At 34.2% G+C, this 13,978-nt stretch overlaps 4 protein-coding genes across 7 annotated transcripts in view; 1 reads left to right on the plus strand and 3 right to left on the minus strand.

Moving 5' to 3' along the window:
* Positions 1-1,478: 1,478 nt before the first annotated feature.
* Positions 1,479-4,365, minus strand: LOC105564663 (leucine-rich repeat-containing protein C10orf11-like). The gene is made up of 4 exons (XM_012017206.1): positions 3,629-4,365; positions 2,500-2,751; positions 2,138-2,398; positions 1,479-2,051 (listed from the first exon to the last, which is right to left on the minus strand). Coding segments are annotated over exons 1-4 (741 nt in total). The 5' UTR covers positions 3,631-4,365; the 3' UTR covers positions 1,479-1,825.
* An 11-nt stretch (positions 4,366-4,376) lies between these two features.
* On the plus strand, positions 4,377-6,670 carry LOC105564661. Of its 2 annotated transcripts, XM_012017204.1 has the most exons (6): positions 4,410-4,488; positions 5,072-5,169; positions 5,246-5,396; positions 5,516-5,619; positions 5,695-5,756; positions 5,836-6,670. In XM_012017204.1, the coding sequence occupies exons 2-5, from the start codon at positions 5,128-5,130 to the stop codon at positions 5,707-5,709; spliced, it is 312 nt and encodes a 103-aa protein (XP_011872594.1). In that variant the 5' UTR covers positions 4,410-4,488; positions 5,072-5,127; the 3' UTR covers positions 5,710-5,756; positions 5,836-6,670. The 2 variants fall into 2 exon arrangements, with proteins under 2 accessions (XP_011872595.1, XP_011872594.1); XM_012017205.1 differs by lacking the exon at positions 5,072-5,169 and having other exon boundaries at positions 4,377-4,488; positions 5,695-5,760.
* A 479-nt stretch (positions 6,671-7,149) lies between these two features.
* Positions 7,150-9,800, minus strand: LOC105564664 (ovalbumin-like). Of its 2 annotated transcripts, XM_012017208.1 has the most exons (5): positions 9,426-9,800; positions 8,826-9,071; positions 8,180-8,606; positions 7,897-7,928; positions 7,706-7,814 (listed from the first exon to the last, which is right to left on the minus strand). In XM_012017208.1, the coding sequence occupies exons 2-5, from the start codon at positions 9,069-9,071 to the stop codon at positions 7,788-7,790; spliced, it is 732 nt and encodes a 243-aa protein (XP_011872598.1). In that variant the 5' UTR covers positions 9,426-9,800; the 3' UTR covers positions 7,706-7,787. The 2 variants fall into 2 exon arrangements, with proteins under 2 accessions (XP_011872597.1, XP_011872598.1); XM_012017207.1 differs by having other exon boundaries at positions 7,150-7,928; positions 9,426-9,798.
* Positions 9,801-12,295: 2,495 nt separating this feature from the next.
* Positions 12,296-13,978, minus strand: part of LOC105564665 (serpin B10-like) — a 5,092-nt gene continuing 3,409 nt past the window's right edge. For both annotated transcript variants that reach the window (XM_012017209.1, XM_012017210.1), the window contains exons 3-4: positions 13,361-13,793; positions 12,296-13,113 (exon numbers count right to left, since the gene is read on the minus strand). In XM_012017209.1, the coding sequence (XP_011872599.1) occupies positions 12,521-13,113; positions 13,361-13,793 (1,026 nt within the window). In that variant the 3' untranslated portion in view covers positions 12,296-12,520. The remainder of the gene's footprint in view (positions 13,114-13,360; positions 13,794-13,978) is intronic.

Genomic DNA, 13,978 nt, shown 5'->3' on the forward strand with positions numbered 1-13,978 from the left:
ATATATACAATATATAAATTACAAAATAATATTTAACAATGCTCTACATACAATTTACGCTGTGAAAAGATATTGAACGTAGATAAGACACAAACACCTATCCAGATAGCTAGTATGCTCAAGCAAAGTATGGAAATAAAATGCCAGCAACTGATGCTAACGACATCGAAACGACGTCGAATCGACATCGACACCGCGCCGTCGAATTGACGTCGATCGACGAATCATTTCTCACTGGGTTGATTTGAAAAAAAAAGTGCAGCTACAGCTCAGAAATTACTTGTCGAAGCTTATGGCAATTGTCCTGCATCGGAAAGAACATGCCGAGAATGGTTTCAGTGATTTAAAAGTGATGATTTTAATGTGAATGATAAACAACGCTCAGGTCAGCCGAAAAAGTTTGAAGATCTCGAATTGCAAGCATTATTGGACGAAAACTCAGCTCAAGCGCTTCAAGAATTATCTGCAGCGTTAAATGTTACTTCGATGGCTGTTCCCAAACGTCTACATGCAATGGGAAAAATTCAAAAGGAAAGGAAGTTATTCGTTTGCACGACAACACTCGACCACACGTTGCAACAGTCAAGGAAACACTGATGCAGCTCGAGTGGGAAGTTCTCTCGCACCCAGCGTATTCACCAGACTTGGCTCCTCCAAATTATCACTTGTTCCAATCAACGTAGCACGGCTTGGTGGATACACTTCAAAAATTACGAGGATGTGCGAAAATGAATCGACGAATGGATTGCATCAAAAGACCAATCGTTCTATCGTTGCGGAATCCACTCATTGTCAGAAAGATGGAAAAAAATGTATAGCTAGCGAGGGCAAATACTTTGATTGATTTATTTTTTTCTCTTGATATCAAAATGAGTTTGTTAAACAAAAAACACCGTGGAAACTAAGTTTACCATCTAATATAATAGCCTCGACATTTTTACGTAAGGATTTTCGCCAGTAAAATATTTTACAAAATATCTCGGTGAAAGGGTTATCGAGCTTTCTGGAATATCCTCTGTCTGCTGTGTGGTATGTGTATGCGTGTTGCGTGCATGTGCGTGCGTGCGCGCGCGCGCGCGTGTGTGTGTGTGTACATATACGTATACAGGGTGTCGGATTCGATTTGGACCACTCCAAAGATTATAGTAGATTGGATCAAACTGAGAAGAAAAGTTATATACCATTTTACAAAATCCGTAATTATTATCGCGTAATTAAGAAAAACGTCTGAGCCAATAAGTGCACGGAGGAGCGGAAGGCCGGACTCGGCAGACATGCAAAATGGTGTATTATTCTCCTACCACCAGAAAAACTTTTTCGGCGCGGTGTCATATGTCGCGTGTTCGTTCGCTGCGCGACGTACGCCCGCTCACCGCTCGCCCCCGTCTCTCATCGATCGATGCGTGACTCCACCTCTCGCTATCGGATCTTGAGAGATGTTAACAGATGGTATATAACTTTTCTTCTCAGTTTTTGACCCAATCTACTATAATCTTTGGAGTGGTCCAAATCGAATCCGACACCCTGTATAATACGAGCAGAACACACTGTGAAACTACTTTCAAATGCATTGTACGTATATCTGCATTAAAAATGTAAGTTATTTGTTCGTATAGCTGCATCTTCAATATAACAACTATAAAAAAAGTGATTATCAAATATGCTTATATCACATCTTATACGAAAACGCTACAAAACTTCTTCGCAACACATTGCTTTTATAATTGGCACGTGTTTCTACTAAGAGAATGCAGAATATTATAATCTCATTTCATCACTGAAAGAGCATTGTCAGAGCTTTTCCTGAGCTGCACTTTAATACTGTTCAGACAATGAAATTTGTTCCATTCGGTGCTCTTTGTTTGTCAGACGCTGGCGTTTTGGAATGTACAGCTATCTTATTATGCAGATCCTTAAGGCACTCCGGCACTACAATAAAATCTTCGAGCAACGACCGTCTAAATAATTTCTTAGCCTGCAGCAATTGTTGCTCGGTTACAGTTCTGTCATCCAAGTGCAGCAAGTGCGGGAACCAAGATAGCACGTACAACCTGGTTAGAAGTTCAAACGTAGTCGCGATGAGCAGTCAAATGAGAAATTATATTTCTATAATGAAAGGAAATATCTTCTGATATACCTATATCGTAGATAATCACAGAAATCTCCACCATTAAGGTAACTAGGAGCCGCCTCGTTTCCCATAAGCGACAAGTACTTAAGGTTCGGTATACTTCGATGGAGATTCTTGATGAAGGGATACAGATTTTTTATACAGTTATGATTCAACCAGAGCAGCTCGAGGTTTGGCATGTTTGGGAACACCGTAACGTCATCGATTTTATTATGATCCAAATTGACAGACCTTAAATTGTCGAACTCCGACAAAAACTGCAAGTTTCTGAAACGTCAAAACAATTTGTCTTATCCTGTCATGTAGCAGATATAACTTCGTCTCCGCAAATTTTACTGCACGTGTCACCAGTGCCAGACTTTACTCACCTGCTAAACATGTTGTTACTGATATCTAAATGCTGTATAGTGAGGCTGTAATCTTGTACGATGTTATATGGCATGCTAAAGAGATCTTCGTACGCAAGCGACAATGAATCCACCCGTTGCTTGGATGAATCATCCGAAGACGATTGTCGAGAATGTTTGTCCGCAAATACCAATGCTCCCAGACAAGTCATGGCATACTCTTCTGTCTCTTCTGCTTCCTGGGAATATTCTACCTCATCGTTAGCACCCAACCTGTAAAAACACCGGTTTAATGCGCGTAATGTAACAATCGTGTATACAATATATACTTGGAGAAATCTGCCTTAAACATTTTAATATAAAAAATAATTAAGTATCTGGTTTGCATAAATATCCATTCTGGTCGGTGCAATTTGATGGCTTGATGGCATCGTTACTTTGGTAAAGATAAAAATGTTTTTTATCTACCCTGTACCCAAATAATTAAATTATATATTATTAATTATATATTATATATTATAAATTATATATATTAAATTATATATAATTCTTGATTGGATAGCGCTTATACTTGGTGGCTCTTTTACCTTTTTTTTTTTAAGAAAAAGGTTACTTTTTAAAGTAATATACAATACTTGGAGAAATCTGCTTTAAACCACATCCTGCTCAACTGCGTTGCTTTAATCCCTGTGTATCTTTTTTAGATAATTTAAACAGGAGTTTGAATATGTGTACATAATTTTATGTTTTACATACATTTATGAACCCTAAAATATATCATAACTCTAATGTGGTTAATTGCACAGTACAACATAAGTTATTGTACGGTGGCAGAACTACATGAAATAAATTTATACAATTAATACAATTAACACAATTAAAAATAGAATGCAATTATATAAAATAATACTTTCGAGAGCAAATTTCCCACAATGTTTAACAGCTTTATTATTATACATATATGTATATTGTTAAATGTATAAAAGGTGCACTTCGCAGCAGTACTTGAATCTCTCGAGCAAAGAAAAACAACACATTGACTATAATTAACAATTAATTGCACAAGAGTTTATGCTACTGGATAGCATTGATAATGGAGCCAAGATAAACCTCACAAACGTAAGCAACAAGCAAGCAGCGTCCTACTCACATTACTCTTATTTTAACTGCACCTTGCGACGAGCTAGCCTGATAGAGAGATCAAAGTATACGGCCCAAGCTTCTCACTTATCGATAAATTTGAAACAAAACATCTAAGGTCGACGTGGAGAAATGATAATCGCGAGCGGATGTCACGCCCGGGGAGGAGAATCTATTTTTCCGAGTAGTACAATTCTCATGTACACACTTAACGCGGAGACTTGCAGCGTACAACTCACACTGGAATTACTGGGAATCGATTTGGCCAGATGGTTATCGCCTGCCGGACTGGAGTATGATAAGATACGAGAAAGAGAAGGAGACACGCGAGCCTGAGAACGCTCGGGGGTCGGGACTCGTGCGAGATCGGTGAGATTTGAGCGCGAGAGATTAGGATGTTAGAGGTTATATAAGCGCACGTGCTCATCGACAGATACGTCGCGACGATACGCGATGTATGTATAATAATTGGGGAAACTGGGAAGAGAAACGGGAGATAAGCGACGAAAACTGACGCTCACGGGAAACAAGTTGTCGACGAAAATCAGCTCGCTAATCCGTCTCACGGTTGTTAACACTCGAGTGACATTTTTTGATCTTCCGACGTCACTCAATCGAGTTCTGTTCCCGCGCGTCTCGCGCGTCCTCGAATAATTTAAGTAAATCACGCAAGCGGACTCACTGCGTTAACGCGCTCCTCCGATCGAACTGACGTTCGAATATTCGCTGAATTTGTCTACATTATCTTGTTTTCGAATCTTCCCACCGGAACGGACGAGAGGAGACAGCAGACTCTCCCACGAGTCCGACGACTTGTTTCGCGCGGACGAGATGGAGCCACGGCTGCTACACGAGGCGCACACAGTTATTGTATGTTAAATTTCTATGTATATAAAAAATTTTTATACAATTCTACACATCTGTACAATTGTATAGATTTATACACTGACCGATTTTTTTTTAGAACTAAGTAAATAGATTTACCAAAAATTATTTTTTTTACTCAATATTAATATAATCCTAACACAATTTGATGTTGATCATTGGGAAAGGGGAGGGCAATATGAGCCGTCACCTGGTTTTAGGTGATAAAATTATATATTAGTATAGTCCTAACACATCAAATTGTGTTAGGACTATACTAATATTGTTTTTCTCACTGAGCCTTTATATTATACTTTTTAATAGGTTTTTACTCAAGTAAATATTTATTCTATTTAAATAAAAGTGTCAAATTTCGAGTAAGTCTGTGTATTATATTAAGTAAATTAATTTAAATCATTACACTTTCTACATTCACCTAAAGATTTCATGAGATAGAGAATACTATTTATTATTATAAATGAAATCATTGTTTTTGTCAAATAAAAAATCCAATTTTCTTCGCTGTAAAACTGATATCTTAGTAAACATTTTATACAAATAAAATATATGAATCCATAAAATTATACAGAACCGTATAGAATTGTATAGAAATACACAATATACAAACATGTGTGATGAGATGCGATGATAAGATATCCGCGGCTTCTAGACTATCACGGTGAAATAGTGAGTATTAAGTCAGCTCCTTCAATTTGCGTTTAAAAGTAATGGATTATGATCATGATTTTCCTTCATTTTGCAGGTAGAACAAGACTTCATTGGTATTTATCCAGATTATAGAGACAATTTCTTGGCAACATTTCCTTTCTTTCGTGCTAAAAATATTCTTAGTTACGCCACAGAATACAGACCCGATATCACTAAAAAAACTAACGATCTTCCCGTTAACGATGGTAAGGGTTTCAAAGTAACAAACGTTTCTAATTATCTGTTAAATGTACTTATTAATCAGAGTAGTTCTAACTAAAAAATAAACTTTTTGACAATATGCCTAAGTTTTCCTCTATCTCAGACACTTTACGAGCTCTGATCGTTCTGAGTCTGCTATTACTTCCATCAAATTCGACAAAAAAGAATAGTAGAGAAAAAGGCAGAGGAAATAATAGCAGGAAAAAAGTGAGTAGGTCTATCATCTTTTAAAGTTACTTGCGTGTTCTTTAAAAGTAATTTTATATATCCTTTTTATTTCAGTTGCAAAAAACATGAGAGTTCTTTCAATGTTGAATACCAAATCCCCAACCCATAAAAATTTTGTTAGTAAGTTTTAAGCTTTTTGTTGCCATGTATTTATGATACAAATAACATTATCAATTACACATCTTTATTCCATAGGAAGGAACAAATCTTCCCCATACTGAGAAAAACTTCAGGATGGAGGCAAATGATTATATGCAACCGAATATATTGTGTATTCGAGGTCAACAACAAACCACTTTCTACATCCAGGGTAACGAATGGGTTCTCGTTCTTCCACATTGGGCAACTCCAATAATCGCATTTGATCTTTTACTTAAGTTATACCACGAGCTCCAAGTTTTATATCCACCTTCTTCAAACACATTGTTAATAAAGTAGCGAAAAAAATGAAGAAATGCATATACAAATAAGTCAAATATACACTTTTTGTTTTTATTATGCTAGAAAATTTAAATGTTACACTTTAAGACAGGGAGATCTTTTCTAGACGAGACATTATTTCTATATCAACTAAAGTAATCCAGAAAGGATAAGTCAAATTCACGTCAATTCAACATTGATAAATTGATAAATGACCATGTCGAGTACTAATTGATATTTTGTCTCCTTTGGCTGTAAAAGTATTCGCAATATTCCATTAACATGAAACAATTATAATAAAGTAACTTATAGAATTGACAAATGTTATATCTTTGAAATGTGTAACGAAAGGCATGTTACCTTTTACACATGTGTATTGAAAAGACGTTACAGTCTGGAATGTATTCTATAAGAGGAGAATCCCCTCTTGTGAGATAGGCTTCTAATATGAGATCAGTGGGATTTCTGCTAAATTAATATATTAATTATTTAGCAGGAACCCTATGTCATATAAAAAACCCATCTCATAATAAAATATTATTCTCTATCTGTATGTAAATTTTATAAAAGTGACATTGTACAATACAAGACGTGTTTATATATATATATATATATAGTGTGTGTGACATTGTACAATACAAGACGTGTTTATATATATATATATATATATGTATATATATTGCGTTTAATTATTAATTTTACATATACCCGATAAAACATATTTCATGCATGAACGTGACCAAATATACAGAATCATATAAAAATATACCTCAAATATTTCCATACATATTTTTACATTGTATATTTCTATATAATTTCATACAATTCTACACAGTTGTTTACAATTATAATGAGCAATTTTTTCCCTTTTAAAAATTGGTTATATAAAAGCGAAAACAAGTCTATAAAATTATATAGAACAGTGTAAAATTGTATATGTAGAACTACACATATAAGAAATATACAATGCAAAAATATATAATTTTATAAAATACTACAAATACGGTATACGTATTCACATCATATTTTAAGTGGCCACCGTCTGTGGTAGGTCCGAAAAGGCGTTTACCCTGTAATTGATCTATCTATTTATGTTCATACATGGAAAATTTTTCATCGGTTAATTAACCGAAATACAATAGAGATTTTACAGAAACATTTGCAATTTTCCAATTAACATTACGCATATTATATAAAACCAATTCAGATAAGATCGTAAATATGATCGAGAGAAAGATATTTTTCAACCATTATTCGACACCTATCAACGAGTCATTTTTCGTCGACTGGAAGATCCTTCCGATCCCATAAGATGCCACAGAAAAGGAGATTGTGATGACGTTTATCATAGATTAAACAGATACTCGGAAAGTCGATATCCACAGGTATGTCTGTCGTCTGTACGTGTTGCATAGAATTAATGTCGAAGAATGCGTTACTCGCGGCCGCCTTGATATTATCCTTTGTCATTTCAATGCTAACTTGGTGCAAAGCATTACCGAGCGTCACATCGTCACTAAACGCGGGCAACTCGATTTGGCCGGATGACATAAGTTCTGGAACACTCAGCATCTGCAATAGCTTGTTTATCGGCAGATTTTGTTTTATTTGCAATTGTGTAAATAACATATTTTGATATGGCAATCCCATCTCTAGAATATTGCGCAGGTAGGAAGATACTACTTCGGTCGTCAGCAGTTCCATCAATTGGATAATTTTGTCTTTCTCTATTTCTGCACTTCCAGCGTCTCTCTCTGGATTGAATTGAAATAACTTTGTATCCAGGAAGAAAATCGATATTTCATTACGTTTGAGAGAAACATTATAGACATATACCTTGGATTTTAACCCCAGTTGTTCAAGTTTTTCTAAAAAAAGAGTATTCAAATTGTAAACAATGAAAAATTAATATAAACAAATGACGGACAGTTTGCTAATTAAAACTTTCTTTCCTAAAAATTGTTAGAAATCAATTTTTTGTTGACATGTTGCGTCTGCATAAAGATATTTTTTTGCAAAATAAAATATAAAATTTTTTTCTTTAAATATAATTTATAGTTTCATTATTTCTGTTATTGCAAATGAATAAATTTATAAAATGAAAAAGATTAATGATTACCAATAAAACTGTTGAACATATATTCTTTGTCATTCCTCATCTTTCTGCCACTGCTACTAGAAGGTTTGTTAACAAATTTAAGTTTTTTATCATATTTAGAACAGTCGTCAGGAGTATTTAATTCACAATCTTCGAAACCATTGTGGAATAAGCCTTTCAAGTAGATCGCGCTCGTCATAACTATATTAGTGTTGCTGTCGATATAGTCCGGCGGTAGCAGATCCGATATTGTGCGTTCCGTTGTATTGCTAATACTAAAATTGATGAAACGCCTGGCTAAATCAGGAACAGACTTGAAATCGCTACTCTTCATAGTCTGATGGGCAGATGAAAATAAACTCGATGTTTCAGGCTTCAATGATTTAGAGTTACTTAGCCAAAGTTTACTCGAAATTCGACACTCGAAGGAGTCTGAGGGTCCCTTCATCTGAAGCAAAAAACAATGAGATTATGATAATCTGTCTCTCTGATTGCTTTCCTGATACATGTTCTTATGTATATAATACATATGTATAAGTACCATCGTGTCGAATTTCTTTTACTAAGAATGTTTTTAATTTAAGTATCCGAAAAATTAGCGTTAAAACGCATGCTCTTGTGCGGACTTTGTACGATGATGCCACACATATCGAAGGAAATTACTTACAATGTAACAGAACTGATTGTTTTCCGTAGAAACATAGTTTTGTTGTAGGGTGTCTCTAGAAATATTATCGGGAATGTAAAGGACTTTTTTAAGAGATTTCTCGATATCGTCGCTAGCTCCGAAGTACACCATGAGTAGATCATGGTATATGAGATGCGGGCTGAAGAAAATGTTTTGTTTCGGTTCCATCAACATACATTTCTTCAGGCTTTCGAGGGCAAATTTGAAACGAGCGTCCGACAACATCTTCAAAAAAAAAACTTGTATAAGTCGTCCACAATTTAATTTCCACACGTATGAAAAACAAGCATTATGTAAAATGATTTGCGGGACCTGAAGGGACTATAATGGAATTACTTTTAATATTGTATGTAATTTACAATACATATTTTTTAAGAAGTTATCTTTACATAAAACCTCTACCCACACCTACGCACACCCGCTCAAACACACACACACACACACACCTTGACAAAAAAATAAGTGAAGCAGAGAAAGTAAAACAAAAACTTTCTCCTACTGATATGCTGTACCTCTTATAATGTACCTAATAATCAGTTTAGATTGTTTAGAGTATGGTAATTTGAAACAATATTTTACCTTCTTCTTTGATATAATTATCGAGGTTTGATATCAACAAGATTTCAATCCAATTAAATAATTGTCGGTCACAAAACACCAAGGCACAATAGGCTCCAAGAAAATCTTTGAGATTAGTTATAATACGTCGGTGTATGATAAGCGGTGGCAGTTGTTCGTCAGGTCAAGTATAATACTAAAATAATGAGGTGACTTTTCCAAATACGATGACAGGACACAATACAAGCGAAAATATACAAACTCTCAAGATTGTATCTAGTAGTGTTATAGAGAATTCGTGTATTTGCACTGGTGCGCACCGAGTGTACATTAAGGCTTGTTCAGAGTCAGTTGTAGTATTTATGTTAATCTTAAATACATATTAAAAATTATTGAAAATCGGAAAAATGATGCGTACGGATGTTATATAGATCATTTTACCGGCTGCGTAGTATATCAAGAGGTATTTGGAACAATCTTTAGATACCAGAATTGACTGTAAACAGGTGCGCACTCGGTACGTGCTAATGCGAGCAACCCAATTCGCTATAAGTTTACCACCAACTTGGTATTGGCTGAGAGCGCGGCACTCACATGAAAACTTGAAATAAAGGATAGCCGAGAATTTTCAAAGATCAAGAGACACGATATCTCGCGCTAAGTATGTAATGCGCAGCAAGATCGTTTCAAGTTAATATCAATTGAGCTCAAAAGTTGCATTAAACGAAGGATGGATTCAATATTATCCAGTGTGAAAACCGGACCCGTGAATGGACGATGTTGCGGTCTCGATGAGTTCGAGTTTAAGTTTTATCTGTAATTATTGTATTTAACTTCAATCCAGAGATTTTTCATGTTTTACTGTGATAAACATGGCATTTTGTTTCTACAATTGACGAGATGTTGTAACTGCCGAAACATAAATGTTTCCCAGGCTATTGGCGATGGAACAGATAATTTTTTATGCAAATATTCGCGTTTTCGGTTTTAAATTTCACTCAACTTCAAATACTCGCAACTTCGCTAAAACGTATCGCATTAACATTTTTTTTATTTTAAAGCTAGAAATCGCTACTTTAAAGAAAATTTTTCCGATTTTGAATATCTCTGTTCTCCTTATCGTGATCTCTTTAAAAGTAAGGACCTGTTTTGTCTGCAAAACTTTTTATAGTTTGATGCGCTTCACGGGGTGCAATAAAATTTTTTCGCAAATTCTATTAGAACCATTGTAAAATGTAAACTTGCCCCTACAAATTAAAAAAATTGAAGTTTGTACGTTTTTTTGGCGGAGTTATGATATATCAAAGTTACCTTTGCATTTAGTCTATTTATACTCATTAATTATGCAAGTAATGCAAATAAATTAATGCTCATTTACGAGTATTTGAAGTTGAGTGAAATTTGAGTACAAATTTTTGTTGCGGAAATTTTATTGAGCAGTTTATTATACATATATCTATGCTATTTTGTACTGTTGCACAGAAACTCTGAGTCCCTAAATCACACTGTATGCGTAGATTCTTATCACTAAAAGCATGAAACCGATGATTTCCCAATGACTAAAATGAGTACCCTGTTCAATTTTATCGGTTGGACAAAACAGGGTGATTTGCGTTCTTTTACAAACATTAGTATTTCCGAAAAACTATTATCAATAAAGAGATTATGATTATTGTAAACTGTGAAGTGATATATACTGAAAATAACTGTGGTAAAATATTTAAACATGTAGGTGGTTCATTACAAGCCATCAAATTCAACGTACTTCGTTTTGTCCTACTTCCACCTCTATCTGTTCTATTTTACTGTATTTCTTCAAACACTTTGTTAATAGAATAGCGAAAAAATAAAGAACTGTATATACAAATAAGTGAAAGATACACTTTTTGCTTTTATTATGCAAGAAAATTTAAATGTTACATTTTGAAACAGGCAGGTTTCTTGTAAAAAAGATATAAATTCTATATCAGCTAAAATAATTCAAAAATGATAAATCAAATTCCTGTCAATTTAACATTGGTGCATTGATAAATGATCATATCGAATTTAATATTTTCGGGTTTATAATCGGGTTTAATATTTTTGTCTTCTTTGGCCATAAAAGTATGCGTAAATTTCCGTTAATATGAAATAATGATGATAAAGCAACTTATAGAATTGATATATGTTATATCTTTAAAATATGTATTGAAAGGCATATTATCTTTTAGACACGTGTATTGAAAAGACGTTGCAGTGTGGAATGTATTCTACATATAAGAGGAGAGTCCCCTATTGTGAGATTGACTCCTAATATGAAATGAACTGAGTTTCTGCCAAATTATTATATTAGTTATTTAGCAGTAGCCCTGCTATCTCATATTAGAAATCAATCCCATAATAAATTTATAAAATTGTCAACGTAAAACCCATCATGTGTTTATATGGCAATTCATTGATTTGACACATGTGTAGCCGTTGTAAAATTTGTCATGCATCAACGTGAACAAATATAAAGAATTATACAAAAATACACATCAATTATGTCCATACATTTTTTAAATTCTATATTTCTATATAATTGTCAATAATTTTACACAGTTCTGCATAATTTTATAGGTTTATACATGCTTTTATATAAAAAAATTTTTAATGTGTAAAATTGCTTATTTACAATTAAACATAACTGTATAGAACTGTGTAGAATTGTATCGAACTATATTGAAATATACAATGTAACAATACGTATGGACATATTTCACGTATAATTTATGATAAATTTTTTACCGGTTGATTAAAACCGAAATACAATAGAAATTTTACAAAAATGTTTAAAATAGTTAAAGTAACATTACGTATATTATGTAAAAACAATTCTGATGAGGTCGAAAATATGATCGCGAGAAAGATATTTTTCAACCATTATTCGACTACCCCGTGAGAAATTATCCGTCGAACGATATCGAACGATGTCGATTCGACTGCAGCACCAATAAATTGATCCGGATTCGACATAGTTTTACATGTATCGTCGAGTCATTTCTCGCTGGGTATTTTTTACGCATTGACATCAAATCGACTCCGATTCGACTACTCATTTCGGGTACGCAAACTTCCACAACGTTATTGCATGATATTTAAACCATGGAGACTGGACAATCCTTCCGACTCCATAATATGCCACAGAAAAGGATGTTACGATTTGCTTTATCATAGATTAAACAGATACTCGGAACGTCGATATCCTCAGGAATGTCTGTCGTCTGCACGTGTGTAGAAGAGTTGCCGTTGAAGAATGCATTACTCGCGGCGGCCTCGAAATTAGAATTCGTCATTTCAATTCTAACTTGATGCACAGCATTGCCGAACGTCACGTCGTCACCGAACCCGGGTAAATTGATAGGACCGGATGACATAAATCCTGGAACATTCAGCATCTCCAACAGCTTGTATATCGGCAGATATTCCTCAAAGTGGAATGATGTAAATATGGTACTTTGATATGGCAATCCCTTCTCTAGAACAAGGCGCAGGTAACGAGACGCTTCTTCGGTCGTCAATAGTTGTATCAAATTAATAATTTTGTCTTGCTCTATTTCTGCACTTTCTACGTTTACCTCTGGTTTGGGTGCCAATGACTTTGTACTTATGAAAAGCATCGATATTTTATATCCGAGATAAATATTCGAGAAATATACATCGGATTGTAACCCCAGTTTAACAAGTTCTTCTAAAAAAAACATTAAAATTGTAAGCAATAAAAGAGATTAATATAAACAAATAATGGATACTATACTAATTTAGACGGTCTTTCGTAAAAATCGTTAGAAATCTATTTTTGCATGTCTTTTTGCGTTTGTATAAAAATATTTTGCGAAATAAATATAGAATTTTTTCCTTAAATATAATTTAGTAGTTACATTATTATTGCTAATGTAAACAAATAAATTTATTAAATTAAAAAGATTAAGGATCACCATTCAAAATTTTGTACGCGAATTCTCTTTCATCCATCGTGTTTTTACCACTACTGGTGCTAGGTTCCTTGTCACATTCAAGTTTTTCATTATAATTAGAGGAGCCGTCAACTGCATTTAATGTAAAATATTCTGAACTACTAACAATAAGTAATGATGCACTCAAATAGATCATGCTCGTCAGAACTATGTTAGTGTTGCTGTCGATAATGTCCGGTGTTAGCATGCATGTTATTGTGCCTTTCGTTTTGATGGCAATATCGCAGTTGATCTGTAACCTAGCTATGTCGGGAGAAGACTCGAAATCGCTATTGGCCATAGTCTCATGGTCATGCAAAAATAAATTCGATGTTTCAGGCTTCAGACATTCAGAGTTCCTTAGCCAAAGCTTATTGTAGATTCGACACTTGTAGGAGTCTAGGATTCCCTTCATCTGAAGCAAGAAAAAAATGAGATTAAAATATTCTGTCTCTATGATTTCTTTTCTAACACATGTTCTTATGTTACATTCTTTTGTATATATATATAAGTACAATCGTCTTGAGTTTATTTTATTAAACTCGTATCTATCTATAATCATATCTATAAATTTGATTAAACTTTTGTTATACAGGGTGT

The sequence above is a fragment of the Vollenhovia emeryi genome, unplaced genomic scaffold (genome assembly GCF_000949405.1).
Source record: "Vollenhovia emeryi isolate VEMERY1.0 unplaced genomic scaffold, V.emery_V1.0 DF939161.1, whole genome shotgun sequence".
Taxonomy (NCBI): Eukaryota; Metazoa; Arthropoda; class Insecta; order Hymenoptera; family Formicidae; genus Vollenhovia; species Vollenhovia emeryi.

What these genes read in the sequence shown, in the direction of transcription:
- LOC105564663 (XM_012017206.1), bottom strand. An exon ending in AGTAACAACATGTTTAGCAG is followed by an intron (nt 2,399 to 2,499) that starts GTGAGTAAAGTC and finishes TTGACGTTTCAG; the next exon opens with AAACTTGCAGTTTTTGTCGG. An exon ending in TGTGATTATCTACGATATAG is followed by an intron (nt 2,052 to 2,137) that starts GTATATCAGAAG and finishes ACTTCTAACCAG; the next exon opens with GTTGTACGTGCTATCTTGGT.
- LOC105564661 (XM_012017204.1), top strand. Translation starts at nt 5,128, where the DNA reads ATGATAAGATATCCGCGGCTTCTAGACTATCACGGTGAAATA. An exon ending in TAGACTATCACGGTGAAATA is followed by an intron (nt 5,170 to 5,245) that starts GTGAGTATTAAG and finishes TTCATTTTGCAG; the next exon opens with GTAGAACAAGACTTCATTGG. An exon ending in CGATCTTCCCGTTAACGATG is followed by an intron (nt 5,397 to 5,515) that starts GTAAGGGTTTCA and finishes CCTCTATCTCAG; the next exon opens with ACACTTTACGAGCTCTGATC.
- LOC105564664 (XM_012017207.1), bottom strand. Translation starts at nt 9,071, where the DNA reads ATGTTGTCGGACGCTCGTTTCAAATTTGCCCTCGAAAGCCTGAAGAAA. An exon ending in ACAATCAGTTCTGTTACATT is followed by an intron (nt 8,607 to 8,825) that starts GTAAGTAATTTC and finishes TTTTTGCTTCAG; the next exon opens with ATGAAGGGACCCTCAGACTC. An exon ending in TATGTTCAACAGTTTTATTG is followed by an intron (nt 7,929 to 8,179) that starts GTAATCATTAAT and finishes CTCTTTTTTTAG; the next exon opens with AAAAACTTGAACAACTGGGG.